The sequence below is a fragment of the Sciurus carolinensis genome, chromosome 5 (genome assembly GCF_902686445.1).
Source record: "Sciurus carolinensis chromosome 5, mSciCar1.2, whole genome shotgun sequence".
NCBI classification, from domain to species: domain Eukaryota; kingdom Metazoa; phylum Chordata; class Mammalia; order Rodentia; family Sciuridae; genus Sciurus; species Sciurus carolinensis.
Genome location: NC_062217.1, coordinates 124,564,335 through 124,591,415, shown reverse-complemented (window position 1 = coordinate 124,591,415; position 27,081 = coordinate 124,564,335). Strand labels below are relative to the sequence as shown.

Below are 27,081 nucleotides of genomic sequence, written 5' to 3'. Positions count from 1 at the left end.
CCTTGGTTTTGGTGGGAAACTGGTTCTGGGACCCCACAGATAGCAAAATCTGCAGATGTTCAAGTCTCTTATATAAAATGCTATATTATTTGCATATAACTTCTGAGCATTTTTCTATATACTTTAAATAATCTCTTGATTACTTGTAATTCCTAATACAATGTAAATGTTAAGCAAATGGTTGCTATACTCTTATTATTTAGGAAATAATGACAAGGAAAAAAATCTACATGTTTAGTATAGAGGCAGTTATTTTTTCTGAATATTCTTGATCTGAAGTTGATTGAACTCATGAGTGCAAGACCCATGGCATATAGAGAACCAACTGTAATTCTAAAATTAATTGAGAATCAGGGATATTAGTAGAGACTTGTAGTGAAAAGAAAAATAGCAATGGATAATGGCAGAGATGGCATGCTTATACAATTTCAAGAAAGAGGCACATAACCTAAATGAATAAAATGAAACCCATGGAAAGTGCATACTTGACCCAAAGCAAACAAGTTAAAATTTTTATTCAACCATCGTTCTGGGAAACAAGTCTGTCAGCAAATTAGCAAATTTGGAACCTCTTGTTGCTGGATATATATTTTCCTATATTTGAATGTTAAAATATTAACCAAAAGATTCTGGGCTAATCCCTCTTTTCTGCACCCACACACACATTCCCTCACAAAAAAACATAGCCTGCCTAAGACGCTTGGGCCTCCCAATACTGAGGCTCTTAGCTGTCATACCCTCCGGGTCAACTTTGTGCAGGAGGTCATAAATAAATAAGGGCTGGGGCTGTAGCTCAGTGTCAGAGCACTTGCCTAGCATGCATGAGGCACTGGGTTCAATCCTTAGTACCACATAAAAATAAACTAACTAAATAAATAGGAATAGTAACGAAGCCCTTTTTGTTCACCTTAGATAATTAATAAACCACCTACCAAAATCCCACCCAAAACAAAATGTACAGGAATTTAAAGGTATAATGTAACAAAGGCATGTGCTTATCTTCCTAAAAGTAAACAATAGTTAGATTTAGTGGAATTTTATCTGTCTTGTGTTTATATATTGACTTCCTGCTTCACTGCCCATTTTAAACCTTCATTTTAGGGAACCCATCAGCTCTTCTAACATGTGTATTTTTTTAAAAATGGATATACCTTGAGTTTTATAGTGATGTAATGGTCTTGCCTGTAATAATAATAGTCACTGACTCTTCGAATAAAATAATGTAAGTATTAAAACTATTTTAGCCTTCCTTACCAGGCACAATGGTGTACCCCTGTAATCCCAGTGACTCTGGAGGTTGAGGCAGGAGGATTGCACATTCAGGCCAGCCTGGGCAACTTAGTGAGAGCCTGCCTTAAAATTAAATAAAAATGGGGCTGGGGAGATAGCTCAGTCAGTAGAGTGCTTGCCTTGTAAGCATGAGGCCCTGGGTTCGATCCCCAGCACCCAAAAAAAAAAAAAAAAAAAAAGTAAAAAGGACTGGGGATGTAGCTCAGTGGTAGAATGCTTGCCTAGTATGCTCAAGTTCCTAGGTTTAGTCCCCAGTACCACAAAAAGCACAACAAAAAAAACCCTATTGAACCATAAATGTAATTCTAATTTTGCCTATAAAGGTGAAGGGTTGAACTGTTTTTAGAGATTTGACTTACTTATTTTTAGCAATATTTTATGACTATCTGCTACATGTCCATAATAAATTTAGAGAGGGAAAATATTTTTCTTCACAAGACTTGATAACATTGCTTATTTTTGTTGGTTCTTGTAGGGGAAGGGTCTTGCTTTTTAAAAATATATGAACAGTAAAATTCACTCTTTATGTTGTTTAGTTCCTTGAGTTTTGACAAATATATAGTATTGTCCATCTCTGTAGTCATGACACAGAAAAGTTTCATCATGCTATAAATCCTTCTTGCTGCTCATTTTTTTTTTTTTTTTTTTTTTTTTTTTTTTTTTTTTGTACCAGGAATTGAACCCAGGTGCTTAACTACTGAGCCATATCCCCGGCCCTTCTAATTTTTTTATTTTGAGGCAGGGTCTTGATAAGTTGCTTGGAGTCTTGCTAAGTTGCTGAGTCTGACTTTGAATATTCCATCCTGTCTCAGCCTCCCGAGTCACTGTTTTGCCCAGCTCTTGCTGCTTGTTTATAGTTACCTCTTCACCTACTCTCAACTCCTGACCACTATTTGTGTGTTTTCTCTCCATAGTTTTCTAGCTTTGGTTTTAATTTAGAATATTTACCTTTTACAATTGAAACTATACTATCCATATCTCAGTATAAACACTATAAAAGGAAGAAGAGAAAACAAGAAATAAGAGTCTAATATCAGTATCTGTTTTAAAAATGATCTAGTAGTGATGTATTTTTCAAATGTTTAATTTTTTTCTAGGTAAAATTAAATATTCAGAAAGAGTTTATGAAGCTTGTATGGAAGCTTTTGATAGTCTGCCCCTTGCTGCACTTTTAAATCAACAGTTTCTTTGTGTTCATGGTGGACTTTCACCAGAAATACACACACTGGATGATATTAGAAGAGTGAGTATATATTTTAGTTCTAAAGCTGATTCCTATTTATTGTTCTTTGTTAAATAGAGTCAAACTTCAAATTTCTCTTCAGTGCCAAGATTAGGTAATGGTAAAAACTAGTATACTGATATTTAGGGAAATAATCTTCTAATCATTCAGAACAAGGTAGTGTGGACTACATTCAAAGTTGGTATCACTTTCCTATGCACATTCTGTCCTCACTTTTTAGTGAGTTATTTCTGTACTTTGTTTATTTCTTTTCTTTTCTTTTCTTTTTTTTTTTTTTTCCACAGTTAGATAGATTCAAAGAACCACCTGCATTTGGACCAATGTGTGACTTGCTATGGTCTGATCCTTCTGAAGATTTTGGAAATGAAAAATCACAGGAACATTTTAGTCACAATACAGTTCGAGGATGTTCTTATTTTTATAAGTAAGGAAAAATGTGCAAGATTAATCACATTTCAGTTATTTAAAATGGCATATGCTTCATATACACACAAACATTCTTTACTTAATTTACTCTTTTTCCCCTACAGCTATCCAGCAGTGTGTGAATTTTTGCAAAACAATAATTTGTTATCGATTATTAGAGCTCATGAAGCTCAAGATGCAGGGTAAGAATTTTGTTCCCTGACCCAAATTAACACCTTGAATACAAATCAAACTTAGTAACCATGATTGATGCTTTACGATGCATATTAAGCTATTTGTTTTGCAGCTATAGAATGTACAGAAAAAGTCAAACTACAGGGTTCCCTTCATTAATAACAATTTTTTCGGCACCTAATTACTTAGATGTCTACAATAATAAAGGTAAGATGTTGTTGATAAAAAATTGTTAAACAACTTAGCATTTTAATTTACTTATTTTTTTGAAAATATAATAGAGAAAAAGGGCATTGTTTGAAACCATCCAAATCTCATTTTAAAAAATGGATATAAGGGAGGGGAGAGAACAAAAAATAAAAATCCAAAATGTGAAACGTCATTATATGTTAACCATTCCACAACTTAGCATTCACAAAAGTTGTTTTTGTAAAAAGTACTCTGAGTTAAGTACATCAAACAAAACAAACATGATTTTCTTAAACTCCCCTTTCTTAAATCTTTCCCTTATAATCAAGAGGATGTTTTCTTATTTGTATAATAGTGCTGCTGCTTTGACCATTTTGTTTATTTGCACCATCTACTTATTTAGTTTATCATGTTGTTTTATATTCACAGATATAGATTTTTTTCCTTCTTATTTTCCAATTTTTATCATTGTCCCAGGAAGATATGTATTTGAACTTTCTTTGATTAACCCACTTTGATGTCCTTTTAGAAATACATTCTTCTCTTTCCTTTCTGCTTTTCTCCTTTTATCTTTTTTTTCCTTCATTTGTATTCCATTGGTTTCCATTTCCCCTCCTTCCTTCCAAATTTGATCTGTCTGTAATGATTGGATTTCATTTTATTCTGAACATAACTATTACTGACAGATAATACCAAGGGTCTTATTCTAGTTAAGTACGTGCCAAGGACATTGAAGATGAGATTGGGCTTATGTAGATCACAATTTCAGAGGAGGAAATTAAGAGGGCAGCTCCAATTTTGTCTTGACATGTCTGGAATTCAGTTGACTATTTCATAGCTTCAAACTTAGGCTATAGTAGATGTGCCAGGAGAAAGGAACAGAAGGTTAAAGACTTTTAAAAGTACATTTATAAAGATAATGAAGTCATTGCTAAATATGGGTCATGGTGTAAGTTTGGAAGAGAAGCAGAAGATGCTTTTGGATGATGGGAAATGATGGCTAAAGGATTAAAACATTTGCCTGAGATCAAATCGTAGCATACTGGATAATTTAGAATATGCTATAAGAATTTATATCTAATGAAATGTGCTTCATTTTTGAAAAGAAGCATATCTAAGTTTTGACTCCATTCTAAGAACAGAATTGAGCACTACATTTAACTTTCTGCTAGTGCTCTAAATCATCAACTATGACTTCCCATTGTCAGTATTACAGCCCATTTGATTTCTTCTTTAATAATTGTCCTTTGTCATTTTGATTCAGGAGGTTAAAGAATCAATTTTTTTAGTACTTAAAAATGAAACTCAAACCATTGAATCTCTTTTCAAAATCAAATATCTATTAGTTCTTCTGAGTCAGAACACAAATAACGTTAATGATTTCAGTGTTTACATAGTATGGGCATGTTTGTAATGTTTCATTTCTACCAATAAGACAGTTTTCTAGATTTTAAAGTAAGATTTGAAAGTTTGATATCAAACTGAGGCTAAGTTTAAATATTATTTCACATGGGAATTTTATAAGGGAAACGAACATAATACATGTTAAGTTAGTAAATATAGCAGGATTACGTTTGGTTCTGTATTAGCCAAAATTGCAGATCTTGGAACTTTAACATCTGCGTTTCAGTACTTTTCATTAAAGTAAAAAAAAAGTAACTACATAATTATTATAATATTTGCAAAACATTTTATACTTTCATATAGTTTAATGTGAAATACCTTCTCTGATCTTAAAATAAACTGAGACTGTGTAGACATTTTACTTTATTTTTTAATTTTTCCAGGGCTTCACACATGCTAGGCAAGCCCTCAGCCACTCAACTACATCCCTAACGTCCATTTTATAAACGAAATAAAAAAACCCAGATTAAATGATTTATCACATACTGTATAGCTAGTAATATGCTATAGTTTAGATTAGAATCTAGCGCTTGTAATCCCATGTTCCATAAACTAATAAAACCTGTGTCAGAAATCTGTGAAGGTTAATTTAAGATTAATTATATAAAGTTATCAAAGCATTAGGAAGATATCTGAAATTGAGATGAATATATTATCTTTGAATTTTTTAGTTATATTTTCTGGTATTTTAGTAAAAATTTTTTTTCCTAAATGAAGTAAAATACTTCCTTTTAGTAGTTTTATCTGATTTCCTATATTAAACAAAATAAATACATTGATAATCCATAAATAAAATGTTCTACACTGGTAGTTTTTTCGTTTGTTTGTTTGTTTGCTTTGTTATACCATTCAGCTCTTTATCAAGTTGTCTGCAACTAAAAAGATCCTCTTTAATTCTTCAATTTATCTGAACATTAAAAACCTAGAAAATTGCTCATTGTCATTCTGTTTCTTTTAAAAATTGAGTTTTCACAATTTTGGATTTAGTAAAGGTGCATGTTCATTATTGAATTATAAAGTAAAACAAACATTCTGAAAAGAATCTGGAAATTTCATTAATAATAACTTAAATGTGTTACTCTACATAAAAGTGTGTTTAAAATAGAAGTGTGTTGTTATGAAAAATTAGTTCCTATCTCCCTCCACCAGCCCAGATTCTACTCATCCCTCAAACGTCCTCCCTCTTAAAAATATATCTTCTTGTTTTTATGTATTTTGTATTTTCAAGGCTAAAGCTGAATTATTGTGTTGACCTTTAACTTATCTTGCAGCTGCTGTATTAAAGTATGAAAATAATGTGATGAATATTCGGCAGTTCAACTGTTCTCCACATCCTTACTGGTTGCCCAATTTTATGGATGTCTTCACATGGTCTTTACCATTTGTTGGAGAAAAAGGTATGATTTTTTATTTTTTTAATAAAGGAACTGTTTTATTATCAGTACATTTACTCCAGTTTACTATCACTGTCACATACTTGCTAAAGGAAACTAAAGTCTGATTTCACTGTGGTTACATTTCTACTTGTGTCTGTGGGTGTGGATATAAGAGCCTCAAAGATATTTTAGTTAGCTGTTTACAGCCCCCATGTGAGGATGTCTGGGGGACTGGAAGAAGACTTATAAATAGCCTGATGTTGTCTTCAGCTGTTGGATTTTCCTTCTTTTTGTCTTTAGTGTAAATCTTTTATGGAGGAATATCTTTGTATTGGACATGACTCTTCTGCATATTTTGACACTATTTTTTGGAATGCCACAGCAATTTATGGGAGAATTTAATAGCCCTTATTTTGGCAATGTTAGTCATCTTGTAGCATGTCTGTACTTTTAGAGAAATGATAAGGGATCTCAGTTCTAACCTAATATTTTTTCTCCTAAGTCAGAATTATGTTTAAAATTTTAGTAGTGAGCTTTTCTGATAATTTAGAGAAATGCCTACTAAGTAAAGAGTTTTTAAATAAATGGTATTTAAGAAATTTATGTCTTTCATTTCTAGTTTTGTAGAATCCTTAGGCTCTTGTTACCTATCACATTTTTCTTTTCTATTTTAGTGTTAACTTTTTCACAGGGCAGTGCTTCAGTTTTCATATAAGACAAATGACAGCATGAGAGTACAGACATGATTATAAAACATTTTGTTCTATATCTCCCTCTTTTTTTTTCACACCTCTTCATGTTACAAAATGTTCCTTTCTGTGTGATATGTCACTTCTGTCAAGGCAATTTTTCTCTCTAAAATTCAGAATTAATATTTAAACTGTATGCGTTAAATAGATTTTCTGCAGATTACTTTTGGTCTTCATTTACTCAGTAGGTCTGATGTTAACTTAATGTGAAGATAGAATTACCTGCTTTAGCATTTGAGAAGGGGGCCAGTTGAAGGCTTAGGTGCAAGGGATATATTACACTTAACAACCTTCTATCTTTGGTATATGAGAAATAGTTCAATCATAGCATCATCAAGCTAAAGGGAATTTAAGAATTCATCTTGCTTACTCTTTGGCCTCTGGGCTAGACTACAACTCAGCTATTTTGATGTAATATGGGAAGGGAAGCTGCTGGGGGCCAGGAAGGTAAGTAGGAGGAAAATGGACTCTATAATTTGATTCTGTGATGCCTCCACTTAAGGAAATGTTTCATTGTATCTAATTTAAAGGTTTATACTGTGAATGTTTAAGGAAAGAAATAGAGGTAATAGGTTTTTCTCAGTGTACCTGTTAAAAATGAGGACATCATAGAGTTTTAGAGCTCATAAGCAAACTTAATTATGTAGTCCACCTCCTTTTGAGAGATGAGAAAATTTAATTTCTGTGGATCTCCTAAAAGTAAAGTGAATATGGAGAATATTAGACTTCTGTTGATGTTCCTACTAAATGATCTTTGGTTCTTCTTTTGCCACTCTAAATTATTTTATCTCATAAGAAAGGGAAATATTTAAATCTTTTGACCAGTCGTTTTTCTGTGTGGATCTTTTCTGAGTTAAAAAAGTGAGGCAGGAGGATCACACATTCAAAGCCAGCCTCAGCAGCTTAGTGAGGACCTCAGCAACCTATTGATACCCTGTCTCAAAATTTAAAAAGGAGCTGAGGTTGTGGCCCAGTGGTTAAGCACCCCTGGTATGGGAAAGGAAAAAAAGAAAGAAAGAAAGAAAGAAAGCTTAGATTTTAACATTGCACACATAGAATCTTGGCCGGTTTCTAGTGCATTAGTAGAATTTTCTCAAACTCTTTTCAGATTTAACATTTTAATACATGATAACTGTTTATGTTTAGCCTAACTGCTTTTTCCCACATTTTTTTATTGGTGCATTCAGGTGTACATAATGATGGGTTTTGTTATGTAATCATACTTGGTACAATTTTTTTTTTTAATTTTTAGTTGTAGATGGAGACAATACCTTTATTTTGTTTATTTATTTATTTTTTTTAATGTGATTCTGTGGATTGAATCTAGTGCCTCCCGCATGCTAGGCAAGCGCTCTACCTCTGGGCCACATTGTCAGCTCCATACATACAATTTAACAATATAATTTGACCAATATCACTACCTAGCACTTCCCCCCTCCCTCCTTATCTCTCACCCCTTCATCTCTTTCTTCTACTGATCTCCCTTTGATTTTCATGAGATCCCTCCACACATATGATAGAAAAACGTGACCCTGATCTTCTAACTACTTGATTCCAAATAAATACAAGTGACATTTCATGTGTTCTGCATACAAAAAAAACTAGTTTCACTCTGGTCTAGACCCTGGGAAACAAGTCACCTAAACTAGAGACTTCCTGAGGAGATAGTTTAAGGTGCAAGGGATACCTTACACTTAAGCCCCCCCCCCCCTTTTTTTTTGTATATGATAAGTAGTTCAGTCATAGCATCATAGATAAAAGTAGAGTTTCTTTAACCTTTTTGGAGGATAGAAACCCCTTTTTAATTTCATTTTTTCTCATATTTTTTATTGGTGTATAAAAACCTTAAACTGGAAGGCTGGGGTTATAGCTCAGTGGTAGCGTGTTTGCCTGGCACGTGTGAGGCACTGGGTTTGATTCTCAGCACCACATAAAAATAAGTAAAATAAGGATATTGCGTCCATCTACAAATAAAAATATTTAAAAAGAAAACCCTTAAACTGAAAAACTTTGAGCATATATGAGTAGTATGAATTCCTTTTTACCAGTTACTCATCTTTCACAATTATCAAATTATGGCCAGTCTTATGTCATTTGTAGCCCCATCCACTACTCTTCTCCCTATATATCCAAATTATTTCAAAGAAAATTGCAGCTAGTATTTTTTTTGTGTGTCTATGTGTACTTCAAAATATTTCATTAAAATATGATTCATTTTTTAAAAGTAACTACACCTAAAATCATCAGTTTCTTCTTTTTTTCTTTCTTTCTTTCTTTTTTTTTTGCAGTGCTAAAGAGGCCTCATGCACACTAGGAAAGCACTCTAGCACTGAGCTCCATACCTGCCTACAGAACTCCTTTGGGGAAGGGAAAATTCAGTAGAAATGCATGTGCATACTATACGGAACTTTTTTTGTATAGTCATAGATCTGAAGTGAATTGGTAACCTCTCTTAGGTTTATTGACCCTAATTTAAGAACCTCTGTTCTAGGGAATCCCATATGCTGTGCTCTTTCAGAAACTGTCATACATGTAGACTCACTCATTTAATTTATTTTTTATTTTATTTATTTATTTATTTATTTATTTTGGTGCTAGGAATTGAACCCAGGGGCCCTTTACCACTGAGCTATATTCTGACCTTTTTTATTTTTCATTTTGAGACAATGTTTCACTAAGTTGCTGAGTCTTGCATGGAACCTGTGATCCTCTTGCTTCAGCCTCCAGAGGCACTGAGATTGCAGGCATGTGCCACCACATTGGCTATTGAATACATTTTCTAAAAATGCTCTTTTATTCAAGGTACTAAGAGTATAAACATATAAGTAGGATCTTTGCAGATTAATAGAAGACTTGAGATACATAAATAATGATGATAAAATATAATATGGCTGGAGAATAGTAGGAAAAGAATGAAAAATTTGGTCACTGATTACATCATGAGGATCGTGATCATCACACAAAGACATTGGCACTTTAATAAATGGTTACAAGCCACTGAAACAATTAAAACTTTGGTAGTCATTTAGAAAAAAATTACTGAGCTGGGGATTTAGTTCAGAGGCAGTGGTAGAGAGCTTGCTTAGCATTGTGTAAGACCCTGAGTTCTATCAGCACTAAGAAAAAAAGAGAAAAATTACTGTGGTGAATGAATTGGATGGAAGAACTAGAGACCAGGAAGCCTATTATGAAGCTACATCAAAAATTAAGTAGAGGACTTGGGTTGTGGCTCAGTGGCAGAGCTGCGCTTGCCTAGCATGTACAAGGCACTGGGTTCCATTCTCAGCACTGCATCTAAATAAATAAAATAAAGGTCCATTGCCAACTAAAAAAAATTTTTTTAAAAAGTTAAGTTGAGACTTAATGAAGCTGTGGTAGCATTAGAAATGGAGAATGTGGAGAACCAAAAGAACTGTGGAAGTAGAAGCAATAAAACTAAACAAGATTGCATGTTTAAGGAGTAGAAATAGTTGAAGATGACTTGGATATTTTAAGTTTGACAAAAATAATACCATCAACACACTTTAGTGAGAAAATTCTTCTGACAGCAGCCTTTCATTCCAGTTATTGCTGCTCTTCCTCTTCATTGGGATCTCTAGGTCTTTGTGTCATTTTCTCTTTCTTTTCTTTTCTTTTCTCTCTTTCTTTCTTCTTCTTCTTTTTTTTTTTTTATGGTGGATATTGAACCCTAGGAGCACTTTACCACTGAGTTACATCCCTAGTCCTTTTTATTTTTTTGAAACAAGGTCTCACTAAGTTGCTGAAGCTGGCCTTGAACTTGTAAACCTCCTATATCAGCCTCGTAAGTCACTGGGATTATATGACTGTGTCATTTTCCTAATAGTTGGATTGCTTTTTATCTTTCTTCCTAACATAATGTCAAACTCCTTGCTCTTGTTTATCTACTTCATTTGTCTGAACAACTTTGGCTCTAGTTAAGTACAACCATCCATTTTCTTCATTATTACAGCCCAGGTTTAGAGCACTATTGGAAATATTCATACAGCCTTACAAATTGGTGCCATCCCTTGATTTCTAATATTACCTGAGCTCTCAGTAGTAATCTACTGTAGTCTGCTTCTTCCATTTTCCTTAGGATAGAGCTTATATTCTCATCTTTTTTTTTCCTTAAATACTTCTTCCAGCCAGTGTCTTCACTCAGTAAACATACTTGTTAGTAATGGACACTTTCTCTCCTTATCACTCCCTACTTTATCACAATGTTCATCTTGAATTCTTGTTGAGAGGATAACCCTTCTATCCAGAGGCTTGACCTTCGATTCTGTTACCCCTCAGTTTCCCCCTACCAAGGAAATTTGATTTATCATTTACATTCTCTGCTCCTCAGACTGTCTTTTTTTGGGGGGAGGGGGTGTAACCAGGAATTAAAACTAGGGAGGGGTGTTTTCCCAATGATCCACATCCCCAACCCTTCTTATTTTTTATTTTGGGACTGGGTCTCACTAAGTTGCTTAGGGCCTCACTAAGTTGCTTAGACTGACTTTGAACTTGAGATCCTCCTGCCTTAGCCTTCTGAGTTGCTGGGATCACAGATATGCGACACCACATCTGACTTCCTCAGACTCTCTTGACTAGTTCTTTTATGAATTATTCAGATTTATCTGATTTTTTTTTTAATAAATAACATTTCTCCCATTTGATGTCTTTCTCAAACTACTACTTAGCTGTGACTTTCTGGCCATCCTGTCACAATCAAAATTCTGGATGAAAAGTATTATTTACTTAAAAGCTACTATTTTATTTAGTATTCATAAATGACTCCATGAAACTTTCAAAATGTACCTTAACTTGACACACAGATTCTTTGACCTTCCTGAAGTTTTTTCAGTCTTATTTCCTGTCTTTGTTTCATATTCTCTGTTCCAGCTGTAACACAGCATAGACAGTTTCCTGAATTAGCTGTGCCTTTTAAGTTTCATTCTTTCATCCTTTTTCTTTATTTTTCATAAATTTTATTGAAATATATTTCATATACCATATTATGGATCTCTTTAAATTGTATAACTAAATGGTTTTTAGTATATTCTATAGACTTTTGCAATCATTACCACAGTGAAGATTGGAACATTTTTTTCATCATCCCCTTTAAGAAACCCTATCCATGCCTGTTAGCAGTCACTCTTCATTTCCCCACAACTCCTTAGGCAGTCTTAGGCAGCCACTAATGTACTATCTCCATAGATTTGCCTGTTCCAGACATCTCATATAAACAGAATCATACATCATGTGTTTTTTGTGTGTGTGACATGAAATTTTTAGGTTCTCCATGTTGTAGTATGAACCAGTTCTTCATTCCTTCTTATGACTAAATAATATTACATTATATTGATATACCCCATTTTGTTTATCTAATCATCAGTTTTAGACTTTTACTATTATTACTTTTACTATTATGACTAATATTGAGAAAAACATTCATGTCCAAGTTTTTGTGTGGACTTAATTTTTCATTTTTCTGGGAGTAAAATTGCTATGTTATATGGCAACTCTTTGATTAACCTTTTGAAGATCTGCCAAACTGTTTCCAAAGCAACTGAATCACTCTACAATCTGACCTGTAGTGTGTAATGGTTCTAGTTTCTCCATGTCCTTGTATAAATTTTTAAAAATTATTTTTATTTTTATTTTAACACTTATTATTGTTTGTCCTTCATATTATTGCTATCATAGTAAATATAAAGTAGTTTATTTTTATTTTTTTTAGTTGTAGATGTACACAATACCTTTATTTTATTTTACTTATTTTTATGTGGTGCTGAGAATCAAACCCAGTGCCTCACACTTGCAAGGCAAGTGCTCTACCACTGAGCCACAACTCCAGCCCCTATAAAGTGGTTTTGATTTGCATTTCCCTAGTTAATGATGTTGAACATCTTTTCATGTGCTATTGGTCATTTATATCTTTGCATGAATGTATTTTCAAATACTTTGTTCATTTATAATTAGGTTTTATTACTGTTAAGTTCTATTTTTTTATGTATTCTAGATGCAAATCTCTTATTAGATAAATGATTTGCAAATATTTTCTCCCATTCTATGGGTTGTCTTTTCACTTTCTTAACAGTGTCCTTTGAAACACAAGAGTTCTTAGTTTTGTTTTGTTTTTCAGACAGGATCTTGCTATATTGCCCAGGCTGGCCCCAAACTCCTGAGCTCAAGTGATCCTCCTGCTTCAAACTCCTGAGTAGCTGCAACTATAAGCTGGTGCTCCCATGCCCAGCTTCAAAAGTTTTTAGTTTTCATAAGTCCTTTTTATCTCTTTTTTCTTTTGTTGCTTACGCTTTTGGTGTTATATTGAAGAAACCATTGCCTAATCTAAGCTCACAGAGATAACCCCTGTGTTTTTTACAGAGTTTTTTTGTTTTGTTTTGGTTTGGTTTGGTTTGGTTTTTTAGTAAGAGTTGTATAGCTTTATAGTTTTAGCTCTTATGTATAGGTCTTTGTTCCATTTTGAGTTAATTTTTATATGTAATGTGTGATATTTTATTCTTTTTTGGTGGACATCCATTTGCCCCATCACTGTTTATTAAAAAGACTGTTGTTTCCCTATTGAATTATTTTGGCACCCTTGTTGAAAATCAACTTAACTTAAATGTGGGTTTTTTTTTTCTTTCATTGATCTATATGACTTCATAGTTTTTCTTACTTGTGTTTAGAATCCTGTATCTATCTCTTCACCTGGCAGATTCCAAGTCTAATTGATTATTCCTGTCAGAAGTCATTTACCAAAAGTCTTGACTTCCCCCCAGGTCTTTTGATATCTTTAAATATTTACAGAATAGTTTTTTATCACTCACTTTGGTTGATATCTGTTGGTTTCCTTTGGTAGTTCATAAGCCTTTTATGGTTAAAGACTGCCTTTCATATCCAAATTCCAAAGCCTTAGCATACTTACCAGCAATGGGTGTGCTTTTAATACATTTGTAGAAGGAAAAGCAGGTGTTTAGCAATGACACTGAATTTTATTTTGGGCATATTTCATTTCTTGGTGCTTTCAGAACATTTGGGGGCTAATAATCATTATGCTTATTTATTAATTGAAACTTGATTTCATCTTTCTTACTTTATGGGCTCATTTGTTAGATATTTATTGGTTGTCTGTCACGTGCCAGACATTGTTAGACTCTGGAAACCTAACCTAAGTGGTGAACAAAACAATGTCCTGCACTCCATGGGACTTTCATTTTAGTAGGGAAAACAGACAATATACAAATGGTTTAAGAAAGTTGGCAGTAAACTATCAAGGAACCTGTAAAAGAGGTCAAGACTGGGAATAAAGACTTTGGAATTAGCTGGGCATGGTGATGCATACCTGTAATCCCACCTTCTTGGGAGGCTGAGGTAGGAGATCCCAAGTTTGGAGGTCACCCTTAGTGACATAGTGAGACCCTGTTTCAAAATAAAAAATAAAAAGTACTGGGTATATAGATCAGTGGTAAAGTGCCCCTTGGTTCAATTCCCCATATCACAATAGTGGTAGGGATGGGAGAGATTCTGGAATCATCTGCAACAAGATGATATTTGAACTATAATTGTAATAATGGGTAGAATTGGCAAGAAGTGGGACATACAAAAAGAATAAGACCACAAAGAGGATCTTGAGGACATACAAATTTTGTTTGAAAAAAATGGTCTCACAGGAAGGAAAACCTGAAGAGTAGAGTCCTGGAAACCAAGGAAAAAGAGAAGGAAAAATTTAGTATAGTCAAGGAGGATTAAGCCCATGAAAGAGCCATGGGTTCAGATTGTTACATAGTCGATAGTAATCTTAGAAATAAGTTTCAGGGGAGTTGCTGGGGCTGGTTTTTGAAAGAACTGAATCCTGGGACAGTTTTAAAACAGGAAAACTGCCATGATTATTTTCTTATTCCAATGTCATATAATGAAGACTTGAAATGTGTACCTCCATATGTTATTTCTCTGTTCTCATCTCTTTGGGATTTGATTTTTTTTTTTTTCCCTGAGAGACCTGAAAATTTATTCCATAAAAGAATCACATTCTCACAGACTTGTTAACCCTGTTTTCATTTTGAAAGCCTTTAAAAACTTAATTCCATTATTCCTGCTATCAGAATATGTCTTCTTTAGGGCTGGCATTGTAGCTCAATGGTAAAGTGCTTGCCTAGCACGTGTGAGCCACTGCTTTCAATTCTCAACACTGCATATAAGCAAATAAAGTAAAGGTCCATTGACAACTAAAAAAATATTTTAAAAAAATCTGTCTTCTTGGGTTAAACATTTGGCTATTTGTGTGAATCATTGCTCTGCATACATAAAGATAGTTGTTTTATGGGCAACTAACATGTAACTTTTTTTCTTTTTTGAATAGTGACAGAAATGTTGGTAAATGTTCTGAGTATTTGCTCTGATGATGAACTAATGACTGAAGGTGAAGACCAGTTTGATGGTATGATTACTTATCTTACTATTTTTATTTGAAATGGTATCTCTTAACTATTCAATATACACTCTTGCAAAAACAAAAAGTGTTTTCAGTTGCCTATCCTGTTTGATAAGGACAAGTCACTGTCAGATACTGTTCAATATTTTAAAATAATGTTAAGTATTTTTAAATAGTGATATGGAGAAAAAGATGAATTTTGGAAAAGGGAAAATTTGAAAGAAAGAACAGAAGGAAAAGAAAGTTGAAAAATATTAATGGGATGGGTTCTTCATACATGGACACTGGCTTTTTGAAGACAGGGTTTAGTGCAGTATTCTTAGTACATTAGAAACATTTATGAACTCCCAGTATTGCTTTCACTTCTTCTTTGCAGACACCAAATTAAGCTGTTCTCAGTGTGGTTATGTTCTAAAGGACCATTTGCTAGTTTGCTAGAGATCATGAAATTATTTTTTCCATAGAAACAAGGTTATACATGGTTGTTAGTCCTATATAATCCAGTAAGTCTATGTACCTAATGCATATTTATAGTATGAGTGAATACCATAGGAAAAAAATTCCTTTTTTCCCCATATTGTTTTGTTGGTGCATTATAGTTGCTTTTGTTTTGATATTTTGAAATTTTTATTTAAGACGTAACTGAGTAAATAAAAAGATAAATTATAATGCATTTGTTTTTAGTATACCTTTTATAGTTGTCACTATTTAAATGTTTTGATGTGTTAAATATGACTACATATTGGTAAGATTTAAGAGCTGCATCTCCCTCTTTCCTTATCCTTCTCTCTCTCCTTTCTTGCCTTCCTTCTTTCTTTTCTTCTCTTTCCCTTCCCCTTTGCTTTTCCCTTTGCCTTTGCCTTTTTTTTGGGTCTTGATATGTTGCCTAAGCTGGCTTCAAACTCCTGGCTCAGCCTCCTGAGTAGCTGGGACTACAGGTGTATGCCATCATATCCAGCACAATTATATATTTCTGGGTATATTAATATGGTATAATTTTCTTTGTTAATCTCATATTTGGCAATTATGTTAGCCTAAGTTATCCTTATTATGAATTATAGTGCAATAAACTTATTTTTACAATAGCTTTTATTTTGCTACTTGGAAAAATTTCAAGATGAGAATGATAGACTAAAGAATATGAATATTAGCCTCATTATTTTAAGTGTTAACTGCCATATTGCTTTGCAGAAGAATTGGGACCAATATGAAGTACTTCCAGCAATGAATCCCTACACCTATGTCTCCATAGGTCCCACCCCTTCCAGTTTTGGTCATTTTTTCTTATTTTGCTTGGTGACTGTTTTATAGGAAATTAGAGTTGGTTAAATTATACATTTCTTTGATTTATAATGATGCTGTTTTTCCAGCTGTGTAAACTATCCACCTTAATTGATCACTTATTGAATAAAATCTGAGTAAAAACTATACAAAATTTTTTCTAACTACAAACAAATGGGGTTTTTTTGGTTTTGTTTTGTGGTGCTAGGGATTGTGTTCAGGGCCTCACACACACTAGGCAAGTACTCTACCACTGCACTATATTCCCACTCCACTAGTGTGTTTCTTACACACTTTTAAACCCATTTGTTGGAAGTTCAGTGTGAGTATATAGAAATCCTACGCGGTGGCTGTCTCTTGGTGGAAGGTAGATATGCTTTTACTCTTGTACGTTTGTATCAGTTATTTTTTGGTTTGGATAATAAACTTTAGTAAGTAATATTTTATTTTTTTATTCTCTTTTGATGTTTGTGTAGAAGTCATTTAAAGTATTTTGTCATATGTTTTTATTAAAAATTTTAAGTAATTTTAAGTAAATTTTTTTTGTGTGTTCTGATATCGCTGTCGTAAGATCCAGGCTCATATTGTAGGTCCTTATGATGGGTGTGTGGCTTCAGGCAAGTCACTTCACCTCTGTTTCCCTCCTCTTCAAAGTGAGGATAATACCTATTTCAAAATGTAGGCATTGAGATAATGAATAATTGAAAGTCATTGAAATAATTCTTGGCACATCGCCTATTGAATTTTTTAGGTAAAGTTTTTAGTAATTTGTCAAATGCTGTGAAATACCCAGTGAGTATTTCAGGTGGTATTATATAATTCTATAGCTGTATCTTCCAAACTAAAGTTCTCTATAAAATAAGTTTAATTACTATAATTACTCTATCAAATATATAATTATTCCATTTAAGATTGTATATAGTTTTGGTTAGAGAAATGGTTATTATCCTGTTAAATTAATACTTCAGTATTTTATATTCCTGTTACTATTACAACAGGCATTTCTCAGCTTATTTTCTAGCTCTATAAAGTAATACATTATATATTTGTGGATTTATCTTATATTCAACAATTTAGGTCAACAGAATTATTTTGTACAGCAATTTTTAATTGTTTTCCATAACTTTTAAAAATATATCATTTAGGGACTGGGAAGATAGCTCAGTCGGTAGAGTGCTTGCCTTGTAAGCACAAGGCCCTGAGTTCGATCCCCAGCACCCAAAAAAAAAAAAAATTATTTACGTGAAGCTGATATTACTTTCTACTTTTTTTCCTTTCCTTTCCTTTTATCTTTAAAATTTGTTAGCATTGTCAATTGTATATTGAATAGGAATAGTTGTAGGTAATGGTTTATTCTTTTTCCTATAACAAAAAGCAAAAGCTGGGTGCAGTGGCACACATCTGTAATCCCAGCTACTCAGGAGGCTGTGGCAAGTGAATTGCAAGTTTCAGGCTAGCGTTGGCAACTTGGTTAGACCCTATCTCAAAATACAAAATAAAAAGGGCTGGGGATGTGTCTCAGTTGTAAAGTGCCTTTGGGTTCAATCCCCTGTACTCCCTTCCCCCAAAAAGCAAAAAGTTCATTTGTTGAGTCAAACTGTACTACTTTAGGTACCTATGATTTTTATGAAAATAGACACTAAATCATTTTTTTGAGATTCAACCAAGGAATAAATGTATTCTTTCAAAAAAACAGGTAAATGAACATACAAAATGTATTACCTTCTAGTTAGAACATTTTATGTATATTAATTTTTTCTATCATTTTGATTTATTATGCTAATTTATTCACTTTTACATCATCTCAGATTCAAGGGAAAATAGAAGAGGCAGTATTAAAGAGGCAGTATAATTTAATGAAAAAGATAATGATTTAGGTATCTTGTCACTACTATTTACTAGTGATGTAATCTTGGAAAAGTCACTTAATTTCTTGGGATCTTCTCACCCATAAATGAGAATAGAGAAGATGAAAATTATTTCTCACTCTTAAGTAATTTAAACATTTTCAGCACCATTTATGACAGTGTTTCTATGGGAAAATACATTGAGTTCCAGCTTTGAATACTAGAAATAGATGTTCCTTCACTACCAACATGATAGGTGCATTTATTCCTCATTTTTTCACCCTTGCATTACCAAGTATTAGGAGCAGGAACTCTTAAGAAAGTTTTAAGAATATGCATGTCGGTGTTTGCATGGAGGAATGGGAGTGATTTGGGAGATGAAGTACATGGAAGGAATATGGGAGAGAATATTAGGATAGATACTAAGGTTTTGAATGGGATAAAGAACAGAGCTACCAAAACTAGGTTTATTTCTCCTCATTCATGTTTCCTTATTTCATCCTCTTTATCCCATTCCTCTTTTCTCCGTTTCTTTTACCGTGATGGCAAGGCTTCTCTCCCCCTTCCTCTTTTCCTGTGTAGTGATGGAACCATCTTTTGGATGGTCTGGGAAGAAATCTGACTTAAGAAAGAAAATTTGATGGAATGGGGTTTTCTGTGAAGGCAGAATGAGGATTTAGCTTTTCTTTGGGGAAAAGGAGGTAGCAGGATTAGTGATTACATAGTGGCAGGAAGGAAAGTATTTTTTGTATGTTCAAGTCTGAGATTAGGTAAAGGAATAAGAACCTTTATTCTTAAAAGATGAATCTTTGGTACTCTGAATCGTTTAATGTATGTGTGGGGTTGTTTTAAGACAAATTTGCACAAACATTGCATGTAAAAATATATATAGCTTACCTTTTAGAGGTGTTATTTAGTCATAAATTGTTTTTGAAGACTGATAATTAGAATGCATACTGTTTCTTTCAGATATTTAACTTTTTTGTCTTCAGTTTGGTAAAGAAAATACATAATCCATATGTGTTATATAGTGTTACTAAACTTTGCATTTCCTGTAATGCAATCATGTCTTAGCATTGGAATGGAAGATACCTTAAATTCAAATGAAACAACCCCTGCTGCCTACTCTTAGAGCTATTACTTCCTTTGAAACAGTCTGTTGCTATTTTTGCAAAAAGATGTCCCCCAAACTCCCAGACTGGATTGAGAACATTAAGCACATGTTGCTTCTGATTATATGCAAAAGTTCTGCAATTCAGATTCAAGAAAACATGTATTCTTATAGAGTGTAGGAGGCTGAGCTTTTGCTTTATTGAATAAAGTGGGTAAGGTTTTTCACTGAGGTAGTTTATAAAGTTATCTACATTTCTCTATATATAATACAGATTTTGCAAATGATGTCGTTATTGAAGAACCACACAAGTTTGTATCTGATTTGTGTCATTACCTTTCACTTAACATACTTCCATGGATGACACATTTCTTTAGGGGTATGAGTATAAATGTGCAATTGTTGTTAGCACAGTCTTTTATCAGTCTTATGTGTTTTCACGTGTTTTTTTCTGTCCCTAATTATGTCTACTTTCATCAAATATTATAATCATTCTGTCCATAATTTCTTCTGAACACATATCTTTTAAGAAATCTTTACTTTAGAGCTTTACTCAGTGGCATCCCTCTTTTATTCTTCAGATTCTACAATACTACATTTTTTCAAATTTTCAAATATGAGGGCCTTCATTATTCTCCCTTTCTTTCTACATTCATTCTTCAGTACACTGCCAAGTTAAATCTCTATCTTTTTATTTGTCTCAACCACCTTTTCTCCATCATTCACTTCCTTTTTTCTGGACTCTCCATCTGAAGAACGGCTCATATATGGCAATAAAAAAGGTACAGACCAGACAGAGTAACGTTGTTTTGAAATATGACTTCATAGGTTATCCTCATGTCCATGTAAGTTAGCATATTCATTCAGTAATGTTTATGCAGAGTCCTTTTGGGCCTTGTGCAAATTTAGTTTAAGTTTTATATGAATTAGTATTTGATGTTTTTAGAAGTCATATTCCAAGATATCTGTCTTTCTGTGCATGGAAATATTTTTCCCTCTTTTCATTCCTCTTGTTTTAAAATTTCATTCTTTGCTTATTTGTAATGTTTTATATTTTCCCTGCATGATTAGGGGTGTTTGATTGTCTGTCTTATTCCCCAAAGTAATTTTACTGTGGACATTTACTTTAATATGATGCATGATGTGTTTGTAGACTGATTTTAAATCCTGATTTGTACGGTGTTTTATATTCTTGTGAATTTTTTTCATTCGAAATCAGTATAGTTTACATATCATTTGGTTTTGTAAACATATAAATTAAGCCTAAAAATACTTATTTACCTTGTTATAGCCATTCTTCCCAGTCCCCTACTGCTTACCCCCAGTCTAGTTATTTTAAAACTTAAAACATAATGTCTATATCAATTCATTAGAATAAAATCAGACACACCTTGCTTGTATCCTTGGACAAGTCACTTAACAAACTTAGTGTCTTTGTTTATAAAATGAGAATTTTGCAATTTCCCTAATATCTCTTCAGATTCTTAGATTTTAGTAATTTTTTGGCATATAAAAATATACTTTTCTAGTACTAGGGTATCCACACAGTTTTACACTTATTAAAAGCTGTAGCTTCAGTGCTCATGGTATTACCCTTCAAAACATTATAAATGTGGTCGTAGAGCCTTTTTCTCTAAAATATACTTGTTTTCATCTTCGAAATTGAATTTCTTTTTCTGTTTCCTTGTTATCAGTTCCAGTGATCATCTTAGTTTTTAATTACATATATTTGTATGTTGCTTGAATTTTAAATGAAATGTTTTAGCCTAGAAGACTTAATGATTGTTCAGACCTCTGTATACCTAAGCCCCCTTTTGCTCTAGCATCTTTAGCCTTTCCTTAACCTTCTCCTCAACTATAGTGCTTCCATATGTGTGTTTCATCATGTTGAAGCACAACTTTAAGGAACCAAACACTCTTAAGTCCACAGTGATTCTGATTGCTATATATGAGATAACAGGGCTGAGATTGTTTTTCTTTCTGGAGGCCAAGGGAAGGAAGATAAAACCTTTGAGTCTTCATTCAGCCAAAGATCTAGTTATTTTGGTATATTCTGTATCAGTGATAGTACAACTAACCCTGTAGAGATGAGGCAGTAGTGATCCTTAAGACAGTTTTTAAGAAAGTCTTTTCTCATTGCTTATACTCATCTGTGGTTGTAAGAACTTGTATTTATACTTGCATGAACTTAGAGGACAACTAGTCGATGAGGTTGGGATATGCATTGTTGTTAAAATGCTGGTATGGTCTTTAGTTTCAGATTACCTGCATAGTAGTCCCTTTATAGCATTATTTTTAGATCAACTTGGAGCAAGGAAGCTTATTCTTTCCTAGTGTGGTGGTATATTTTCAGCCTGCATGTTAAGGGCTTTTATGATAGTTAGGGTTAGATGATAGAAGACTGATACCTTGTCTTAGTCCGCATGCTATAGACTCTCATGAAAGTTAAAGACAGTATAGGATTATTAGTAGTTTTTTGTCCTCTAGTTTGTAATTCAAGCTGGGCTTAAGTCCCCACCCCATTGCAATTTTACTGATTAGTACTAAAGTAGTATGAGATAATTAAAGTTTGTGGGTTACTTTTCATCTGTATCTGAATCAGACTCCAGCATTTGACCATTATTTACTGGAGCCAAACACTGAGGGAGCAAGAAACTTTTGGCATGAGTTCATGTAGTCCCTTCCATGTGAGCTGTTGGCAGGGGATTTGGTATTGGTCCAGATGAGTGTGGAACAGGCTAATGGAATAATGCAAGTGTGGATACCCTAAACTTGAGTCTCTCTTTCTATTTATTCCATTGAAAGTAGGTTCAGCTGCAGCCCGGAAAGAAATCATAAGAAACAAAATTCGAGCTATTGGAAAGATGGCAAGAGTCTTCTCTGTTCTCAGGTAATGATATATTTTCCTAATTATTTGTTTTGTAGAAATTGATTTCATTGTTCTTTATTTATGAGCATCATCCCCCTTGACATCTAAAAGCAACATGGTAAAGAAGTTAGTTGTACATTTATGTGCTGAAGAAGGAAACACAAGTTCTTTTAAGTCTAGGGGTATTTTGTTTGTTTGGTTTAGGATTTTTGTTGTTGTTTGCGTTGTGTTTTGTGGTGCTGTAGATTGAACCCAGGATATCTTGTATACTTAATATGAATTTTGTCACTGATTCACAACCTGGCACTGAACTAGGATTTTTTCCTTTTGTGATTTGATTCTTTATTGCTCACCTTTGCAAGTATCTCTTGTCCTGTGATGAAAGCACTAAATTTACACCTTGAAAATTAGATCAGATAAGAAGGAGGGGACACTTTTTTTTTTTAAGAGTATTTCTGATGATTTTACTTATTCATATAGAATTTCCTTTGCTGGGGCCACAAATTAGCTTCTTGAGTTAATTTAAGAAGACCAAGTTTGCTGGGTGTGGTGATGCACTCCTGTAAGCCCAGTGACTTGGGAGACTGAGGCAGGAGGATTATGAGTTCAAAGCCAGCCTCAGCAATGGCGAAACACTAAGCAACTCAGTGAGACCCTGTCTCTGAATAAAATACAAAAAAGGGCTGGGGCTGTGACTCAGTGGTTAAGTGACCCCGAATCCTGAATTCAAAAGAAAAAAAAAAGACCAAGTTTAATCATGCAAATGAATAAGCCAGGCCTTAAAATTTTGTTTGCAAACTGGGTTTGGTGGCACCTCTTGTAGTCCAGCCACTTGAGAGGCTAAGGAAGAAGGATCCCATGTTTGAGGCCAACCTGGGCAATTTAGCAAAATACCCTGTCTCAAAACAAAAGGACTGGGGCTGGGGATATAACTCAGTTGGTAGAATGCTTGCCTTGCAAGCACAAGGCCCTGGATTCGATCCCCAGCACCACAAAAAAAAAAAAAAAAAAAAAAAGGACTAGGGATGTAGCTCACTACTTGCCTAGCATGTGGGAGACCCTTCATTCAATCCACTGTATCACAAATTAATTAGCAAAACTGATTACATCAGACATTTGAACTTTAGGGAATATGAAATATAATATTTTCTCAATTGTATGATGCCCACTGATAATCTTACCACATAATAAAGCCTTTGAGGAAAAACTATATATCTCAGTTGTAAGGTATATTTCCAAATCTGAAACATTTAGAATATGGAAAAATATGTCTTATAATTGAGGGAAATATGATAATAACAATGAGTTGTAAAGTATATACATGGCCTACTAAGTACTAAGTACTTATTGGGAATCTTTGCTGTTTATTTTATTTCTCTGCTGTAGGGAGGAGAGTGAAAGCGTGCTGACACTCAAGGGCCTGACTCCCACAGGGATGTTGCCTAGTGGAGTGTTGGCTGGAGGACGTCAGACCCTGCAAAGTGGTAATGATGTTATGCAACTTGCTGTGCCTCAGATGGACTGGGGCACACCTCACTCTTTTGCTAACAATTCACATAATGCATGCAGGGAATTCCTTCTGCTTTTTAGTTCCTGTCTCAGCAGTTGACGCAGGCAGGTTACTATGTGATAGGTAGTGTCTAATTAATACCTGACCAGGGCAGAATACTGATAGAATGGGTAATCCTTTATGTTGAAAATAATGATCAGGTCCTCAGCTTTTCATGAAAAGATATGGAGCAGCTTATAAAGTCTGAAATATATATTTATTTATTCATTTGTCTAATGCACCCTTTTCTTTTAAAAGCCCCAGGTTAGAATGTGAATCAGGGGCATCCATATCACTAAAATGGAAATGTAATTCCAAGTTTCTTATTTTTTAATTTATGTAATTGTATTAGATGATGCTTTATTTTCAGGTACTTAATTTTAGAATTAACAATCTGCTTAGACCCTAGAACAGTACTTATGTTCTTCACTTGCCACAAGATTTTGTGCAAGGTTTTGTACTATGGTAAATAATGCCAAAGTTTGTTTTCTGTGGTGTTTGTCAAATGTTCTATGTATAATTGACTGTCTGTAACATGCTGTTTCCTTCCTCTGCAGATGTAGCTGCTTTCCTAAATCTATCTGTCTTTCTATAGGTTAGCTGTATGTTTGTAAAAGTATGTTCAGTTAAATTACTCTTATCAGACACTTGTCTATCTTTTGATGTAGAAGCAGCTTTGTAGCACCTTGTTTTGAGGTTTGCTGCATTTGTTGCTGCACTTTGTGCATTCTGAACATGAATGTAACATTAGCTATTAAGTCATTGTTATAAATGGGTGAATTTAAATCCTGTAAGTTAAAATTGAAAGGGTGTTATTAAGTGTGCCTTTATTTTGCATGAAAATAAAAAGAATTATGCGTAAAGCATTCCTGTAATCTGGCTCTTTGAATATTTTATATATTTTTTAGAAAATGAACTTTTTGGCATAAGTATTTGTGTAAATACTGGGTTAACTTTTTAAAGCCCATTACAGATTATATAGAAGAAAGTGATGTGAATGTTGTAGCCTATACACAGTAACTCGAATTGTAAATTTCTTTCCCTGGTGGTTGGAAACAATGATTGTGAAGTGAAAAAGCCTGAATTTATATTTTATTGTAGCTACATCTGACAGCCCTCCAAGGGTCACTGTTCTATTAAAAAAAGACAGCAATAGACTTGATGTTTTGCTTAGTATGAATAACACTTTCTTTTTGGTGTTGTAATTAGTGAATTTTTAAAGTTAAAAAAAAAGGAAATTAAATTTTTTTTACTACTTTTGAATTAGATTGACCTTTCACAGTTTCATTTAGCCCCATAATAAACCCTTTTTAATAAAAATGTTTTTTTCTTTAGACAATTGTTATTTGTAGTCTATACATGTTCTATTTTATATGTTACTGTATTGTCTGCTTCCACTACTGGCATATTTGAGAAGTACAAATGTTTTGAAATTATAGTTTCAAATTTCCATTCTGAATGAAATTTCTTACCCCCCACCAGTCCCTGTGTTGGGCATCAAATCCAACATGCTAAGCACATATTCTACCACTGAGCTATACCTCCTGCCCTTTTTCTTTTTTCTTTCTTTCTTTTTTTTTAATTCATTAAAAAAAACTCTGCTTTGATTCTCTTTATATTATTGCCCTCCTTTTTAAAATTATGAACATTAGAAAAATCAGCTAAAAAGAATTTCATGAATGTACATAAAACAAATTAAGAAGACTTTAAACATTCAATAAACTTAGCAAAAATGTTAATTAGAAAAGGAAGAATCTTGATAGCTTAAGAAATGTTATACTTACCTTCCTCTTCAATTAGAAAAATACCTAAAAGTATCATACTTAATAAATCTACACTACAGTCATCTCTCAAGTATCCTTGGATATGTATACACACACACACGTTACTACTTTTACATCGTATCCATAGCAAACTTGCTTTGAGATTTCAGTTAGTACCTGGTAATTATATGGTTTGTTGATAACTCAGATCTTCTATTTAGTTTTAATAGTATGCACCCTGAAGCTCATTCCTCCAACTTGGAAACCACCCTCAACTGAAGGGAAGGTTTGAAAGACAGCAGCTTTGATGAAGGGACTGTCTATTCCCAGAATAGAGTGAGTTACTAGAAGGAGCTGAGTTTCAGGGGTCTAATTTGGGAAAGTGGATAGCTTCCTAGTTCTGCTAGTAATGGCTTTTGGTAGTATGCATTGAGCATTTCCCTAGCATAAGATAAACCCCTATTTTAAGCAAATAACAAAACTCATACTATGAGATTTTTCAAAAAATTATCTAACATTTTTAATTTCAGTAGATATATTCCCTGATGTTAGTGTGTACAACTGAGAGTTATTGAAAAAAAGAAAACTTAATTCTGAGACCTCAGTTATATTGTCAGAAAATAAAAATTATCTTTTTAATAACTTTAATTTACATGATGCTTGTTGAGCAGGTTTACAGATCACACAATTCTGTTGTGGCTAGTTTTTATGTTCATATTTTATGTACATTTTCCTAGTGGAAATTTGATTGGGAGATAGCCCTCTAATGCTGCCATCACCAGGACTTATTTAGAAAAATATACAGTCATCTATTTTTTATAATGTCAAATTCCTCTTAGCCTTATCTTATGTTGTATTCAGGAATACAGTTTAAGACAGCACCATACTTACTAGGGCTATGTTAAGATACCCTCTGTAAGTGAAAATACATAGAGAAGAAATACAATAATTCCTCTCATATAGAATTTTGCCCAGATCTCTTTCTTTCCAACTTAATTTCATGGCTTCAAATGCCCATCTTTTAATCTAAACATTCAAGTTTGACATAATGTTAGTTTTGATATCCATGGAATTGATTTTAGAAGTATATTATGACATTTCATAATTTGAAAAAAATTTATGAACAGACTTTAAATAATTGTTATAATCATGTAGATACCAGTTCTCATACTGAGATAATTTTTATTCCTAATTTATTACCAAATATATAAGTTATATAGTATTTCACATAGAAAGTCACTTTCTGTTTTTATTTTTTGCAATACTAGGGACTAAACTCAGGCATGCACCACAACTTAGCTATATCCCCCACCCTTTATTTATTTATTTATTTGTGTTTTTTTTGTTGTTTTTGTTTTTGTTTTGTTTTAGTCGTCAATGGATCTTTT

General features: G+C 33.4%; 1 protein-coding gene across 8 annotated transcripts in view; it reads left to right on the top strand.

Moving 5' to 3' along the window:
• Positions 1–27,081, top strand: part of Ppp3cb (protein phosphatase 3 catalytic subunit beta) — a 54,661-nt gene that overhangs the window by 22,526 nt on the left and 5,054 nt on the right. For 2 of the 8 annotated variants that reach the window (XM_047552835.1, XM_047552830.1), the window contains exons 5-13: positions 2,388–2,533; positions 2,818–2,957; positions 3,064–3,141; positions 3,246–3,340; positions 5,998–6,123; positions 15,202–15,279; positions 20,268–20,294; positions 22,318–22,402; positions 23,768–23,865. In XM_047552835.1, the coding sequence (XP_047408791.1) occupies positions 2,388–2,533; positions 2,818–2,957; positions 3,064–3,141; positions 3,246–3,340; positions 5,998–6,123; positions 15,202–15,279; positions 20,268–20,294; positions 22,318–22,402; positions 23,768–23,865 (873 nt within the window). The remainder of the gene's footprint in view (positions 1–2,387; positions 2,534–2,817; positions 2,958–3,063; positions 3,142–3,245; positions 3,341–5,997; positions 6,124–15,201; positions 15,280–20,267; positions 20,295–22,317; positions 22,403–23,767; positions 23,866–27,081) is intronic. The other 6 variants (XM_047552838.1, XM_047552834.1, XM_047552836.1 and 3 more) reach the window with 4 other exon arrangements.